The sequence below is a fragment of the Brachionichthys hirsutus genome, chromosome 4, assembly GCF_040956055.1.
Source record: "Brachionichthys hirsutus isolate HB-005 chromosome 4, CSIRO-AGI_Bhir_v1, whole genome shotgun sequence".
Classification (NCBI taxonomy): domain Eukaryota; kingdom Metazoa; phylum Chordata; class Actinopteri; order Lophiiformes; family Brachionichthyidae; genus Brachionichthys; species Brachionichthys hirsutus.
In genome coordinates, this window is record NC_090900.1 from 6400196 (window position 1) to 6414069 (window position 13874).

The 13874-nt window shown below is 41.0% G+C and overlaps 1 protein-coding gene across 1 annotated transcript; it reads right to left on the reverse strand.

Annotated features, from left to right (window-relative positions):
• Positions 1 to 639: 639 nt before the first annotated feature.
• Positions 640 to 8293, reverse strand: LOC137918191 (G-protein coupled receptor-associated protein LMBRD2B-like). The gene is made up of 18 exons (XM_068760946.1): positions 8228 to 8293; positions 6975 to 7192; positions 6740 to 6846; positions 6437 to 6535; positions 6150 to 6317; positions 5809 to 6019; positions 5467 to 5541; positions 5284 to 5388; positions 5018 to 5201; positions 4202 to 4383; positions 3982 to 4115; positions 3727 to 3832; positions 3488 to 3585; positions 3066 to 3169; positions 2775 to 2821; positions 2527 to 2635; positions 2111 to 2198; positions 640 to 2008 (listed from the first exon to the last, which is right to left on the reverse strand). The coding sequence occupies exons 2-18, from the start codon at positions 7146 to 7148 to the stop codon at positions 1957 to 1959; spliced, it is 2043 nt and encodes a 680-aa protein (XP_068617047.1). The 5' UTR covers positions 7149 to 7192; positions 8228 to 8293; the 3' UTR covers positions 640 to 1956.
• Between the last annotated feature and the right edge of the window lie 5581 nt (positions 8294 to 13874).

The following is a 13874-nucleotide window of genomic DNA, read 5'->3' on the forward strand; positions in this document are numbered from 1 at the left end:
TGGAGAGAGGCGGACGGTCGGTGCTGCCTCTACTTGCTGCAGGAAATATTTACAGCGTCCAATAATTCCAAATGTGAAATAACTCGAACACATATAACACATATTTGTTGAGAAATCTACGTGTTTGTTTTCCAAATATAAACGAATACTCTTATTTCAGTCCATATCGATTTATAACACATCACACTTGGTTGTTTGACCTATCAAAAATATGGTCCAGAGAATCTATAGTTTCCGATTGCCCGTAAAGGCAGCACAGGTATAAATAAAATAAAATGCGAGATTGAGTAACATCTTAATTTTCGTTAACTTTTAACTTGGTGTTGTTTGTAATATTCTATATCATACGCATTATTATACAGCATGATGCAAGGAGACAGTAGGGAGGAGTCGCCATATTAATATTTCATGACCGCTGTACAGCACCAGATCGTAAACAAACACAAACTGAAATACAGACTCTTTTTTTCTTAAAGAATGGATAAAACAGTCATCACCAGGGCAGGACGGTAGCATAAGAGGTCATGGAGACCCCGGGTCCACAAGTGTCCTATCCCTGGGATAACAGGCCTAAGAGAAACAACTCCAGCTATTACACAGCCCAAAACAGCATTCATGGACACAAAGAAAAACAAGTAACAAGTTATTAGATTTTTTAATGTCATTAGAAATCAAGAGAAAAGTTGCGTGTTGTTCAACTGTAAGGCTTCACATTTGGGATGTAACAATACAACACACATTTTTGGGGGTTAATTTAAGAAAACCTGTTTAACATTCTGTTGCACACACATACGTTAGGCAGACTTTGTGATCATTCTCAATGCAAGAGGTTTGGCCACATAAATGACCACCATTTATGTAAGTATAGTCTTGAGTCTGACTAAATAAGTATTCGAGAAAGTACTAATACAAAATTATTGTCAGACTAGCGAGCCCGTACTCCCAGAAAGGCATTCAGACTGGGGAGCAAATTATATCTGTAAAAATGGCACATCACGGACAATATGTCCGTGTGTTTATGTCAGCGTAATGCAGCCAGAAGATGAGAACGCCCGCTCCCTTGTCGATCCCATGTAAAGACGCAGAATCGGCATCACCTGCTGAACCCCAGAAGCAGGTTCGACCCAGGAATCGCTGCCGTATCAAAATAATACAAGACCGCTGGCACCCAAACAAATTAGTGATTAAGATAATTAATATTAATAAAGGAAAAATATTATAATATATAAATTGTTTTCATCATGACACAAATTGTCCAAACAAGTCTGGAAGCAAACAACGCCATAGTGCATATTTTAACCCTTTGAGTGTAATTCATAATCAATTGAAGATTATACAAAACGGTGAAAGTGATAAATGTTTAAAGCATCATTGTGAGTTACACAATTATAAAACACACCCTCACAGAAAATACTATGTACATTACACTACGGTATAAATAAAGGTCGAGTCATTACAAACAAATAAATATTGCCTCCAGACCCTGCGTTCTGAGTCTGAAGGGGAGATTCAGCTAAATAAGTTCCACCATCCTAATCATCCCCTTTGACACATTAAATATTTTTTTCCAGACAAGGTGATCTGTTTATTAAATTATTATTAAGTTAAAAGAATACCAACCACAATAGCAAAATGTCCAGACAGTATGAAATGTATCATGAGAGATTATCCACAGTCCTTTGATGATGAAACATGATGACTGAACAGAGTAATATCAATAATACATTCTCGATGGATACATTTCTGGCAGTACACAGTTTAAAGTTTTAGACAAATAGCATCCCTTCACAATTAAGCTATTGGTGAGGAAAAAATAATCAGTTGATACAGCATGAAAACCTTACCCTGAGAGTTTCTGTTTCCTTTTTACAAAAGTATGTTTCCCTCAAGAAGATAGGCATTTGAATCCTTTCCAGGATGTACAGAGGTTTGCTTTTCCTCAATGTGTTCCCTGAACTAAACATCTTCAAAAATGCCTGACAGAGACTGGTACTGTCCTCCCTTAGATCTACAGTATCACAGAGAGAGAGAGAAAATTATGAAGGAAACATGTTTGAGATAAGATGGTTCTCAGTTTTTTTTTAATTCAATTAATTTGACAGAAAATTACCTTCTGTTAGGTGAATTATCATCACTTGAATCGTCTTGGAGCAAGTTACTTTCCTCCAACTCCCCGTCCCTTCTAGGGAATGGGAAAGCTGAGAAAGACAGAGAGAAATATACATCACATATACCGGTAATGCAAAATCAAGCAGCTCTTCCCGATAACGCTGGACTCAAAAATATTGTTTCTTTGGAATCAGGTGGCTGAGACAGCCAATAAACCCTGACCCAAATGAACACTATACATGTGCTGTGCATGAGCGGCAGATGTTTAGTTTATGCAGAAATCTAAGAGCAAACCTCTTATCACTCAGAAAAATGCTCATCAAATGAACTAAAATTCAAGACATCCATCTACGCCCTCTTTGTCACGCAAATTCTTTGCAGTTTCAGAACAAAAGGTGAAGTTTGGGGATTTTTTACCACTCCTCTTTGTCTGCTCAGTGGGGCTGCTCTTGCCACCCTGTAACTCAGTGTAACCAGCTCTGGGCCATTCATTAGCGCCCTGAACTCCATACCGCTCCCGAAATGCCTGAGACAGAAAACAAAAGAAATGCATCAAAGTACCTCAACATACGTATTTCACACAAACCAGTTCTGCACAGATGATTTTTTTAGGATTCTTAGATAAATATAAGAGATTGATGGATGATTTGATAAAACATCCCAACCCATTTTCGATTTTCTCCATTCTCAGCTTTTTGTCTCTTTCTTCTTTCTGCAAAAAACAAACAAACATAATTTTTTTCATTTCTACTTTCAGATATAAAGCAAAGGAATTTGCACTGTGGTGTATGAAAAACTATGCCAGTAATGGAACCTAGTTTATTTAACAAATATCAATAAAGGTTATCAAGACAAGAGAGGAAGAAATAAGCAATTAAATCTGCAATGATGTGAATCATTTTCATACAAAAGTTGCTGAGAGAACGGAATGCAAACTGAAGAGGTGGAGAAACTACCTCTTCTGACAAGTTCCCTGCCTTCATCCACAAGATCAGTGGTCATATTATTGTTAATGGTGAACTGATGGAATCCAAGGAGGTTCAAACAGCGAGAGCCCAGGCTTCAACAAAGACACGCGCACACACACACACAATAGAATAGGTAACAAAAAGAGAACAATAAAATGATGAAAACCTGAAAAACAGAATAGAATGATAATGTATGTGCATGTATTTATATGAAATACGTTATGTTTAATCGTCTAGATTTTTGTGTTGCATGTGTGTGCTTAGTGTTGTTTGTTAAAATTGTGTTTGTTTCTTGTCGAAAAATAAATAAAAAATTTTTTTTATCACTTTGTCAAACAGTTTGGCTGTAATTCATTAAAAAGCTGGATAAAATGAATAAATAAACGAGTTTTTCTTGGTTATTATCTTACCTGAAAAATGTAGAAAAGCACAGCAACAACACCAGCATGGGATAATAGATGTAGAAACCATCGGATATAAAAGACAGCACACTCATAGAACCCATGATCTGACAGAGGGAGAGAAAGTGGGACACCGGGTTTAGTTTGGACATGCAAGTCATTTCACAGATTTTCCTATTGTCTCAGCTGTGATAATCTCATAATGCCCGTCTGTAAAGTAATAATGTGCATATTTGAATGGGACCCACGGAGGTGTAGGACGTCTGTATTCTGTCCTGGTGTGAGATTGTGGAGTCCAAGTGAATTAGGCCCAGAAAGTTGAGGCACAGAGGAGGAGTGAGACGACAAAACAACCTGAGAAGAAAACGCAAAGAGATGGAACAACGTGAGAAATGCGAGAAAACCTGGCTAAACTGGCTCAAAGTGCGTCCGATTCTATAGCAGAGCTGCAAAACCCTCCATTCATGCAAAGAGAAATTCAGTCTCCTTCATTAAAAACATACATTCCACTGAAAAGCAGGCTGTAAGAATCCGTCTGGTGATGCGGTACCAGGTAATAATAGTTGAAAATGCGAATCTTGAACACCGTGGAGTAGACGCAGACGCACACGAAGAGGATGCTGACGAAGCACACCATCTGTTGGCGAGAGAGCAGAAAGAGGAGGAATCGCATGAAGCTTCAATGGGGAGCGTTTCCACGGGCCGCATCGGATGTGTGAGAACCTCGATGTAAACGTAGTCGTGTTGTTTTTCAGCCGTGTCAACAAATATAGCGAAGAGCGAAAGGATGGGTTTGGTGCTGAAGAAGGTGCACTCGGACCAGACCACAGCTGCTGAGAGGAGACACAGGAGGGCCGCCAACAGCCTGTAGAAAGCCTGCCTGAACACACACTCCCAGTACCACTCTGAGACACACACACACACACACAAGACCTTAAAGTATACCGGTACATGCTGCCGATTCATAACTAGCGAAAACATAAGATTATGATCAATACGTCACTTCTCTGACAGTTATGGACTACGGTATATTTTCAATTTTGATACAGAGAACTACACACTCTTTGCAATTCCAAAGTTTAGTGTGTACCCCAAAGAGTTTTTTTTAAGTTAAACTATGTTTCCCACTAATCGCAAATTAGGGGCACATTAAGCCATTTACACAGAGACCCTTATCGTCTGACAAAATGAGCGGCATAAGATGCATTTTCTTCTTTCTTAATAGAAAACCAACAGACTAGAATGTACCCTTCTACTGGAGCATGCCAACAGCCTTTACATAGCAAACTATATTGTCACTCATACTCATCAGAAGTTGACTAGCAAGAATGAGTGGAATTAAATAAAAGACAGAAATTCCAGGAAAATTGGAAGCAACTCTGTAAAATGTAGAGGAATAAATTACGTCTCAATGGAAATCCCCAATCAAATGCTCCATAATTCTGCACTCAAGTGAAATAGCTTGGTAAATGCACTTCCACCCCCCTCCACCCCCACCCCCCCCTGTAAATGTGAGGCTGTGGTTCTGAGAGAACTCACCCACGGTAGGAGTGTAAATTAACCCACGGAACCAGCCATGGGGCTTTGCTGAGGGGAAGCTGCGGATGACGAGACGCACAGAGCTGCTCTGGCTTTTAGCTACGTCTTCTAGACGAAAGGCCTCGTCGACCAAAATGGACCATTGAACCCGTGTCTGGCCACGTCTCTGACCTGCCGAGATGACCTGAAGCACACACGCATTTGTAGATTACATGGTGGCAAGTGTTCCTTTACAATCCTACTAAAATGTCAAAATTAATAATTACTTTTTTATGAAGATTTGCCAGGCCTCTCTCAGTGGGAAGGACACCGTTTTCACCACCAGATCCTTCCGCATTAGTCCCCATCGCTTCTCTGTACTCGGTTGGACACTGAAAATAAATAGCGCTCAAATATAAACAGAGGTTCAAACTGAGTACTTTTGAATTAGCTCAAAATGTTCCTCTCACCTTTGTCAAAATGGTGTCCATGCACTTCCTCAGAGAGAAGTTGTCTCCAACGGACCTGTGGACACTTTGCACGTCCTGACAATTGGAAATATTGTCTTTATTTTTACATAAACTACGTCTGTGTGTTCTATATGGTCAACAAGGGGCTTCCAGGGTCATTCCTTATGATAATTCAATCTACACCGAATTAGACAACGAAAGGAAAACATTATTGAGCATGCCTTAAAGAGAAAAAGATTAATGGGGGGGGGGGGGGTGTGGTCTGCCTTGTGTCAGTTACACTTTTACACAAAGTAACACAAAGGTTGACAACTTAAAAGGTCAACGGTTCATAACTCCCACCTCCATAACATTTGCTAGGTCCTCCTTGACTGCCACCTTTTCAGCAGACATCTTTGCAACCTTGAAGTAGCTCTTGGCCAGCAGGTAATCATGAGAAGATGAGCGCCAATAAAAACGTGGGATTTCTACCAGGCCGTAGCCTAGCAACAGCACCAGAAGAAAGAGGCCCCAGGTGTTAGCGGCTGTAATTCCAATAGTCTGGAGCTCTGTCCTGCATAAGGTTCACAAAGACAGACAAACCAGAAATGCAACATCAGTCAGCAAATCTTATCAATTCTTATCAATTTAGCAGTATTTAGGCCCTTTAATCATCTAAATCTTTCTGAATTGAGTTGACTCACCAAGTGAATTTCCACTGCAGGTGAGCCACCACATAGATGAGGAGAGCGATGAAGACAAAGAGGTAGGTGCCATAATAAAGAGCATTTTCAATGAGAGCGGTTTTAATCTTTCCGACTCTGGAGAAAGCTCCTGACTTAGCATAAGACTGCATGAAAGGTAACAGCAGCCTGTGCACACCAACGAGGAAACATGATTAGTAAAGCAAGTGGCCAATGGCATGGCATGGCATGGCTGTGTGTGTGTGTGCGTGCGTGTGTGCGTGTGTGCGTGTGTGGTTGGATCTTACCAGGTAAGAAACTGAGAAGTCCAGTACACAACTCTCCAGAAAACTGGTAGAATGCCATCTGGGATATAACTCCATGGTTCCTTGCAAGCCTTTGGTATTCTATAAGAACGCACATCGTTTGAGTATACAGTACAAATACACCAATATATGGTACACAGCACACTGTACTGCCCAGGATATTTTTGAGAAGATATATTGTGCATCATGCTGGGTGGCCTTGGAGCACTACCAAAGGGAACATATTGCTTTGACACGAACAAACTGGCGTCTGCGTGTCAATAAATGAAAGAAAGTTTTATTGACCTGATGGTTGGATAAACAGAGAGGGTGTCATCTGCCCGATTGTCTCTGGCTTGATTCCCTGGAGTAGGGGGGTTTGCACTGTCATGAACACACTGCTTGTAGATAGTCTAAAATTAAAAAAATTAAAAAAAGTTTATAATCAAAGCGAAACCAAGTTAATTTTAAAAAAGAACGCTGCTCATGCACATTCAGATACAGAGACATATCCAGCCGATCCTGTTCTTGAGCCTCATACCGTGCTGACATCAAGTGGCAGGATGAAGACAATGAGGAAGCAGAGGTACCAGGACAGCAGCGTTCCCAGCAGGACCATCCGCTGCTGCTGGTGCAAATCTCCGTAGCGCCACAGCAAGTAGAAGGCCAAGAAGAAAACAGCCACGACCACGGCAGCCAGCGCGGCAGCGCTCATAGTGATTAATGGAGAGGCAGATGGCAAGACGTCATGATGCTGGACTGGAGGAGGCACAAAAGATAAACACTCTCAATGGATTTAAAAAGGCACAAGCCACATTTTAAGAAAACCTTTCCTCCATTTTGAAAGTGGCTGTCTGGCTGATTGTAGGGAGGGTCCTACAATGCACATAATACAGACCTATTTTGACGCGAGTCTTTGCACAGTCTCATACAACAGCACATTATTTTTAAATAACTGTTTGCATAAAATTGTTCTGTATACTGAATATATATCCACTTTTGATTAGATTTTATATCCATGCTTAGATCGATGACTTTTATGCCAGAATACCATGTCAAATTAATGTTAGATGTACTTGGCAATAAAACTTCTGATTCTTTATCTGAAAACATGATGTTTGGAGGAATACTTGCAGTCTTTATCTTAATAAATTCAAAGAATCATCCCCATGTTAAACTAACACACCCCTATAAAATTCATTATTATTGTTTACATTTAATGACATCTGTAAATACACAATGCCTCCGGGCAACAAGAACTCTATGCCATCCACATCGTGGAGTTGGTATAGGCTGTCAGACAGGTATAGCCAAGCAATAGGTCACCTGTGCCCTCGGGGGGGGGGGGGGGGGGGGGGGGGGGGGCACAAATGATGCTGTCCTGGTTGAACCAGTCCATGAGGAGGAGGATTACTGCTGTAATTAATGCTCCCGGTAGACACACTGTTTACTATTTGTTTGTTTGACGTGTTGAAAACGCCTCTTAGTTCAGCTGGGAATTCTATCAGCTTATCTGAATAGGAAACAAAACGCATCTTTTATGTTTTCACGCGGCATCGTTAACTATCGCAATGAACACAGTGGTGCGTTTACGGTGTGGCCAAATATGGAGGAAAAGGGAGTTAATTCAACAAACATGAATCAAATTACGGAACAACAGAAAATTTAAACTTTGACAAAGCTGAAACAACTCGGACAAGTATTAAAGACTTTCTACTTCGAGTTGTTGAAATTCCTTTACTCCCGATAAATCGCAATATTTCACTGTGAAACAAGGGACGCAAACCCGAATACCGTTTTTGTGTCTGACAGATGGTCCAACTCGTCGGTTCGGGCAGGCTCCAGAGCAACAAACAGCGTGACCCCACGCAGCCCCCACGCAGCCCCCACGCAGCCCCCACGCAGCCCCCACGCAGCCCCCACGCAGACCCCCCCCCCACGCAGCCCCCACGCAGCCCCCACGCAGACCCCACGCAGCCCCCACGCAGCCCCCACGCAGCCCCCACGCAGCCCCCACGCAGACCCCACGCAGACCCCGATAACAGCAACAAGGAGACCCTCAGCGTGACCTGCTTGCGTTGCTGTCACATTGCGTTCCTTTGACGTGGAGCGCAGGCATAGTGCGTAACCTTTCGCGCAGCAAGAGGTTATGGGTAATGCAGTCCAGACTAAAAACAATAACTTAGGCACTGGTGTCGTTCCGTCCCGATAAACATGTTTCAGTTCATTGACGACGGATTTTGCAGAGAACCCAGAGTCCAGTAGTAGTAGTCCAAAAATAACCTGACTGGAGAAAACAAAATACATTTAAAACTACAAATACATATTAAAGCAAAAGACAGGCCCATTTTTGTAATAGTTTTGCAAATTGCATTTTTTTTAAAAACGACTGTTAATGGTAAAATGCATGATAATAACAGAGACCTCTGAATTCACCTCATTGTCTAACATTGTTTAAACACAGAATGACACAAAATAACACAAAAATACACTTTAATCCTTTTCAGTTCTTGAGAAAGACCCACAGATATGGGTCATCAGCATACGTAGGGCCCAGCACACTGAAGCATACAGCTTGGTGTTCCAGTAGGAAGTCCACCTGACTCAATAGATCCAGAAAGAGCTCTTCTACAAGCCACAAACAAACAGACCAGCTGTCAACTGCTCTTGAAATACTTAGATCCATCCAAAATGGACCAAATATGTCCAACGATTCTGTCCAGTCCTCCAGAAGATTGTCCATTAGATCCATCTGATTTATAAATCCGCTCATAGCTCACACAGATAAAAAATAATAATAAAAAATCTTCACAGTCTTCATAATTACAAAGTAGGTTGCTTATAAGTTCCCAGCATCTTGGTCGATTTCCGTCACATTAGACCTCTCTGATTTGCTGTCACTTGCTTTCCGTGGTGATCCTAACAGACCACACTGCAGATAAAACCTGGGAGCATCAACAGGTTCTTAATGAGGCCATCTGTCAGCCTACATCCTCACCTTATCTTCTGCTCTCTGGGATTAGTGTAATGAGCTGTATAACAGACCCCCCCCTGCCTTGTTGCATCCTCGGTATTCCTACTGTTAAACACACTTGAATGAGAATTGGTCCCACATTTAGTATAGACTGTATATTAGTCAGGTAAGTACTCTCCAACAGTTCTGTGTTGAGCTATGTTCTCTCTGTGGGGTCACACCCACTGTACTGAAGCAGGTGCCCTTTTCATGCATTCTGAAACACAGCATGCATTTGAAAGGAAACTGTGAGGGTCATTATTTATCTGTTTGCATTGTCACTATGCTCACACCTGTATTCTATTTTGCTGAGGACCTGTTGTTGCAGGTCACGGATTGGCTGTGACTGCATCTGAGGCTTATCCCTGTCATCACCACCACAACCATCCGGGTCGGTGGATTGGGTTCCTTTTCTGATTATAGATTCTTAATAGGAGCTCATGAAGTTGAATAGTTGAATTATTAAAGCAATAATATAATTAAACAAATAGTGAAACACTCTACTACTTGTCCCAAGGAGAGTTCAGACCTCCGAGACTGAAAATGCTCTGTCATAAGGTGAGTAATATCCTCACATTGTCCTCTGAGCAAACTTTGGGCCGGTTGTTCATTATACTAAAGATGGGTGTCATATTTTAATCTTGGAAATATCACACGCGTACAAACAAAAACAGGTTTCTGGTCAATCCCCTTGGTGCACAGGCCTATGATTATTTGGGACGTTCAGTTTTGTGCCAAACACTTGTGCTATTTAATCTTCAATGCCAATACGAAAGAGTTGAACTCAATGGCGACAAAACAAAACCTCCAGATAGCAAAGCAGTCATCACCCTCCATCAACTGAGTATATTTTGAGCATATCTTGAATATTCAAGATTCAAGATATGCTCAAAATAAAACAGGATACAAAAACATAATGCAACATCTAGGCTGCAGAACAAGATGCTGACTAAAGAGGTGCTATATAAAACTATTAATGCTATTGATAGGGACATCAGCGTTGACGGCGACAGGTCCAGGTTCTGCAGCACCATGAACAGCAGGACCTGCAGACTAGGAGACAGAAAGAGGGACAAACGGAGGCCACGGCCTCCATCAGTGGCCCCATTCTTAATATCCAGATGATGAGCCAGTGTGCTACATCCAGTGTGGTCCTATTCAAATAAATGTAAAACAATGAGTGAATAGCCTCGTCTCCCATCGTGCTCATTGAACAATAGTTACGAGTGTGCTGAGACCCCTGGGTTTGAAATCTGGAACATTTGATCCATGGGAAACCCTTGCGCACAATGACACTGGTAGACAATGTGGCCCCAGTTCTGTGTCTCCCCAGGGGGCCACTGTAGACTGCAGGACAGGTTATAAGATACCTGTCCTGGATACACTCTTCTGGGAGTGGACCACTCCCATCTGAAACGACTGGCCTGGTAAAGCAGCCTCAGCCAGCTAAACATACACAAACCCAGTTACACTGAGACTCAAATTATGGCCTGTGTGTATCTCACATGTGTATAAAAGATGAATATGTTGATGAAAACAAACTATACAAATCCAAAATCTGGAAAAACAGGAAATTACCTCTTTTTCTACAGTTTCTTGGAAAAATAAGCACTATTGAAACAATTCTCTCCAAATATTGATGTCATTTTATGGGGAATGACAACACACTAAACTTTCCAACAAACAAAACCTTCCTTTTACATATCTTGAAGAAGATCAAGCGACACCATTAAAGTCATACGACTCCTATGTTCAATGATGGATTGGAAAAAAACCAGTAACCCATTTTGTTCCACATTCCTCCAGTAATCTATTCGATAGAACTGAGACTAGACTGACAGAAGAATTGCAGGCACTGTGGTCTTCTGAACGCACAGATTATTGTGCAAGGAATAAAAGAGGTGAGTGTGAGTAAAACCTGAGAAACATAATAATAATAAATAAATAAAAAACATTATCTATGATGTTACTGTAAAAAAAAAAGAAGCATTCAGGGAATGGAAACCTGTAGATTTGCAGAATATTGCACTGACTATAATATTGTTTAAAAAAAGTTTGATTTTGTTTGTTGTATTTTGCAGTCGAGTCCTGGGGTGACATCTTGAGCTTTCCTCTTCCTGCGTTCGTGTAATTTATGCTTCCCTCTCGATTTTCCCTTCACTGTGATTGATTGCTTGATTGTTTCCACCTGGCCTCAGATGTCTGCTCCTCCCACTGCCACCTGTCTGTCTTTGACTGCCACTCTGTTACTGTCACTTTTTACTCATCTATTTTTACCCTCGCCGAAGGGGAGGCGATGGTATTGCAATTGGGTTTGTTTGTCTGTTTGTTTGCTTGTTTGTCTGTCCGCGCGCATAACTCAAAAACTAGTAACCCAATCGACTTGAAATTTTTACACAAGCAAGGTTCTGTCCGTGGCTCGGTCAGAAATTTCTAAAAGGTGGAATTGACGACAACGCGTATCCAGATCTGGCGTCAATCCAGATCTGGATACAGATTCTAGAATTATTTTTACATCTGGAATTGTGCCTGTGCTGTAAAGAAGGAGAAGAAGGAAGGAGTCTTGTAGTACGTTCCGGAGCAGCAAGCTAGAGCAGGTTTGGCTCCTCTGATCTGGAAGCCCTGTTTACTGTCTCACAAGATCGAATAGTCTATTGGAGGCGAGGGTCTGACATCTCTGATTGTCTTTCTAGTTAGTTGTTGGGTTAGCTGTGTGATGGAGGCCATGTGGGTCACTGCAGTGACTAATTGTTGCTGCTGATTTAAAGCTTTCCAGATGAGCTATATGTTTATAAAGGCAGGTTATGTTATGTTTTAACTATTGCTTCAGATGTGTAAAGTTGTGCAAATATTAATATACAAATATAAAAGTTTCTAATCCTCCATTGCTTCAGATCCAGGGTTGAAGGGGTATAGCAGATGCTATAAGACTTTTGGTGGTTTAGTGGCATGGAAAACCTTCCCTACAGCCTCTTCATTCCAGAGATTAGGTGCAGCCTCGGCCTGTGAACACCTGTTAACATTCGCAGCACCGTGGAGGCTCCGGTCAATCCAGTTGTCCTCCATATTTATGAAGTTCCTTCATATTAGTTGTCTGCAGGGTGATATTTGTTTTACTACTGTGACAAAGAGGTTGAATGTTGAGTTCTCATGGAAATATGAATCATGCGATGTTTACTTTTCCTGCAGTGACAAGAAAAAATAAATTAATCAAATATGAAGGTGGAAAAACGATAATTTTATCTTAAACATGTTCGTGGATCATTTCTGGCCCACGGACAAAAGCAGGGTTAAACTATGGTGAACTTGATTTATGGAACTAAATGAAGTGAAAATAATCTGCGCTCACAAAATTAACACCGTTTTATTGGCTAAAAGTCCTTCATGAAATATGCCATATGTCAATTAGTAAATAAATACAATTTGTATCATGATTCATCATCCAGAATAAATGTGACCTAGTTCCACTATGTTGAAAAAAGCTGTATCGTGAATTTTCACATTTCAGAAAATTAAGAAATAATCTGGATATAGAAAATTCTTGGTAACAGGAAAAATGTATCACATGTCTGAGTGGACACTTCTTTATTCTCATTCTCATGCAGCTGCTGGGCGTAAATAAACAGTGGAGTGTTATTATTATCAGGAAAATGGCAGAAACATACAAATTACAATCGGGAAGATCAAAAACAAAGAATCAACTGGATTTTTCAAGTTTCGTTTAAGATGTTTCACTTCTCATCCAAGAGGCTTTATCAGTTCTTCTTCCGAGTTTCCATTGAGCAAGGCACCGACCCCTCTCGACTGCTCTGGCCATGCTAACCATGGCGGCACCCTCACCCTATCCCCGCTCTGTATGCTACAGGGCCATATATATATATATTATAGATACTGAACTTTTTCCAAGTTTGGTTGAATTGAATTTACACCCTACGATGGGTCCATGTAAACAATCCACAATGATGATCATATAAAATTATAAATAGTCACTGGTCCATAAATATTTGGACATTGACACAATTTTCAGCATTCCAGCTCTCTGAAACACCGCAATGGACTTGAAATAAAACAATGAAGTTGTGCTTGAAGTGCAGACTTTGACCTTTAATTTAAGGGTATTTGCATCCAAATCAGTTGAACGATGTAGGAATTATAAAACATTTTATAGGTGCCTTCCGACTAATTTTTCCTTTTCGTGATTTGCCTGGACCTGGATGATTTAGAACCTACACAGACTATGAGTTAGAAGTTATATAATTATACAAAGGTGGGGGGGGGACTGATAGTGGAAATAGAATGCATCTCTGCCAAACATGGATTCCCATGGTATGAGTCAGTCAGAGAACCATCAGCACTTGCCTCTGTCTTATACTCCCCTGAACTTTTTACACGTGCACACACACACACACACACGTGGCAACTTCTGAA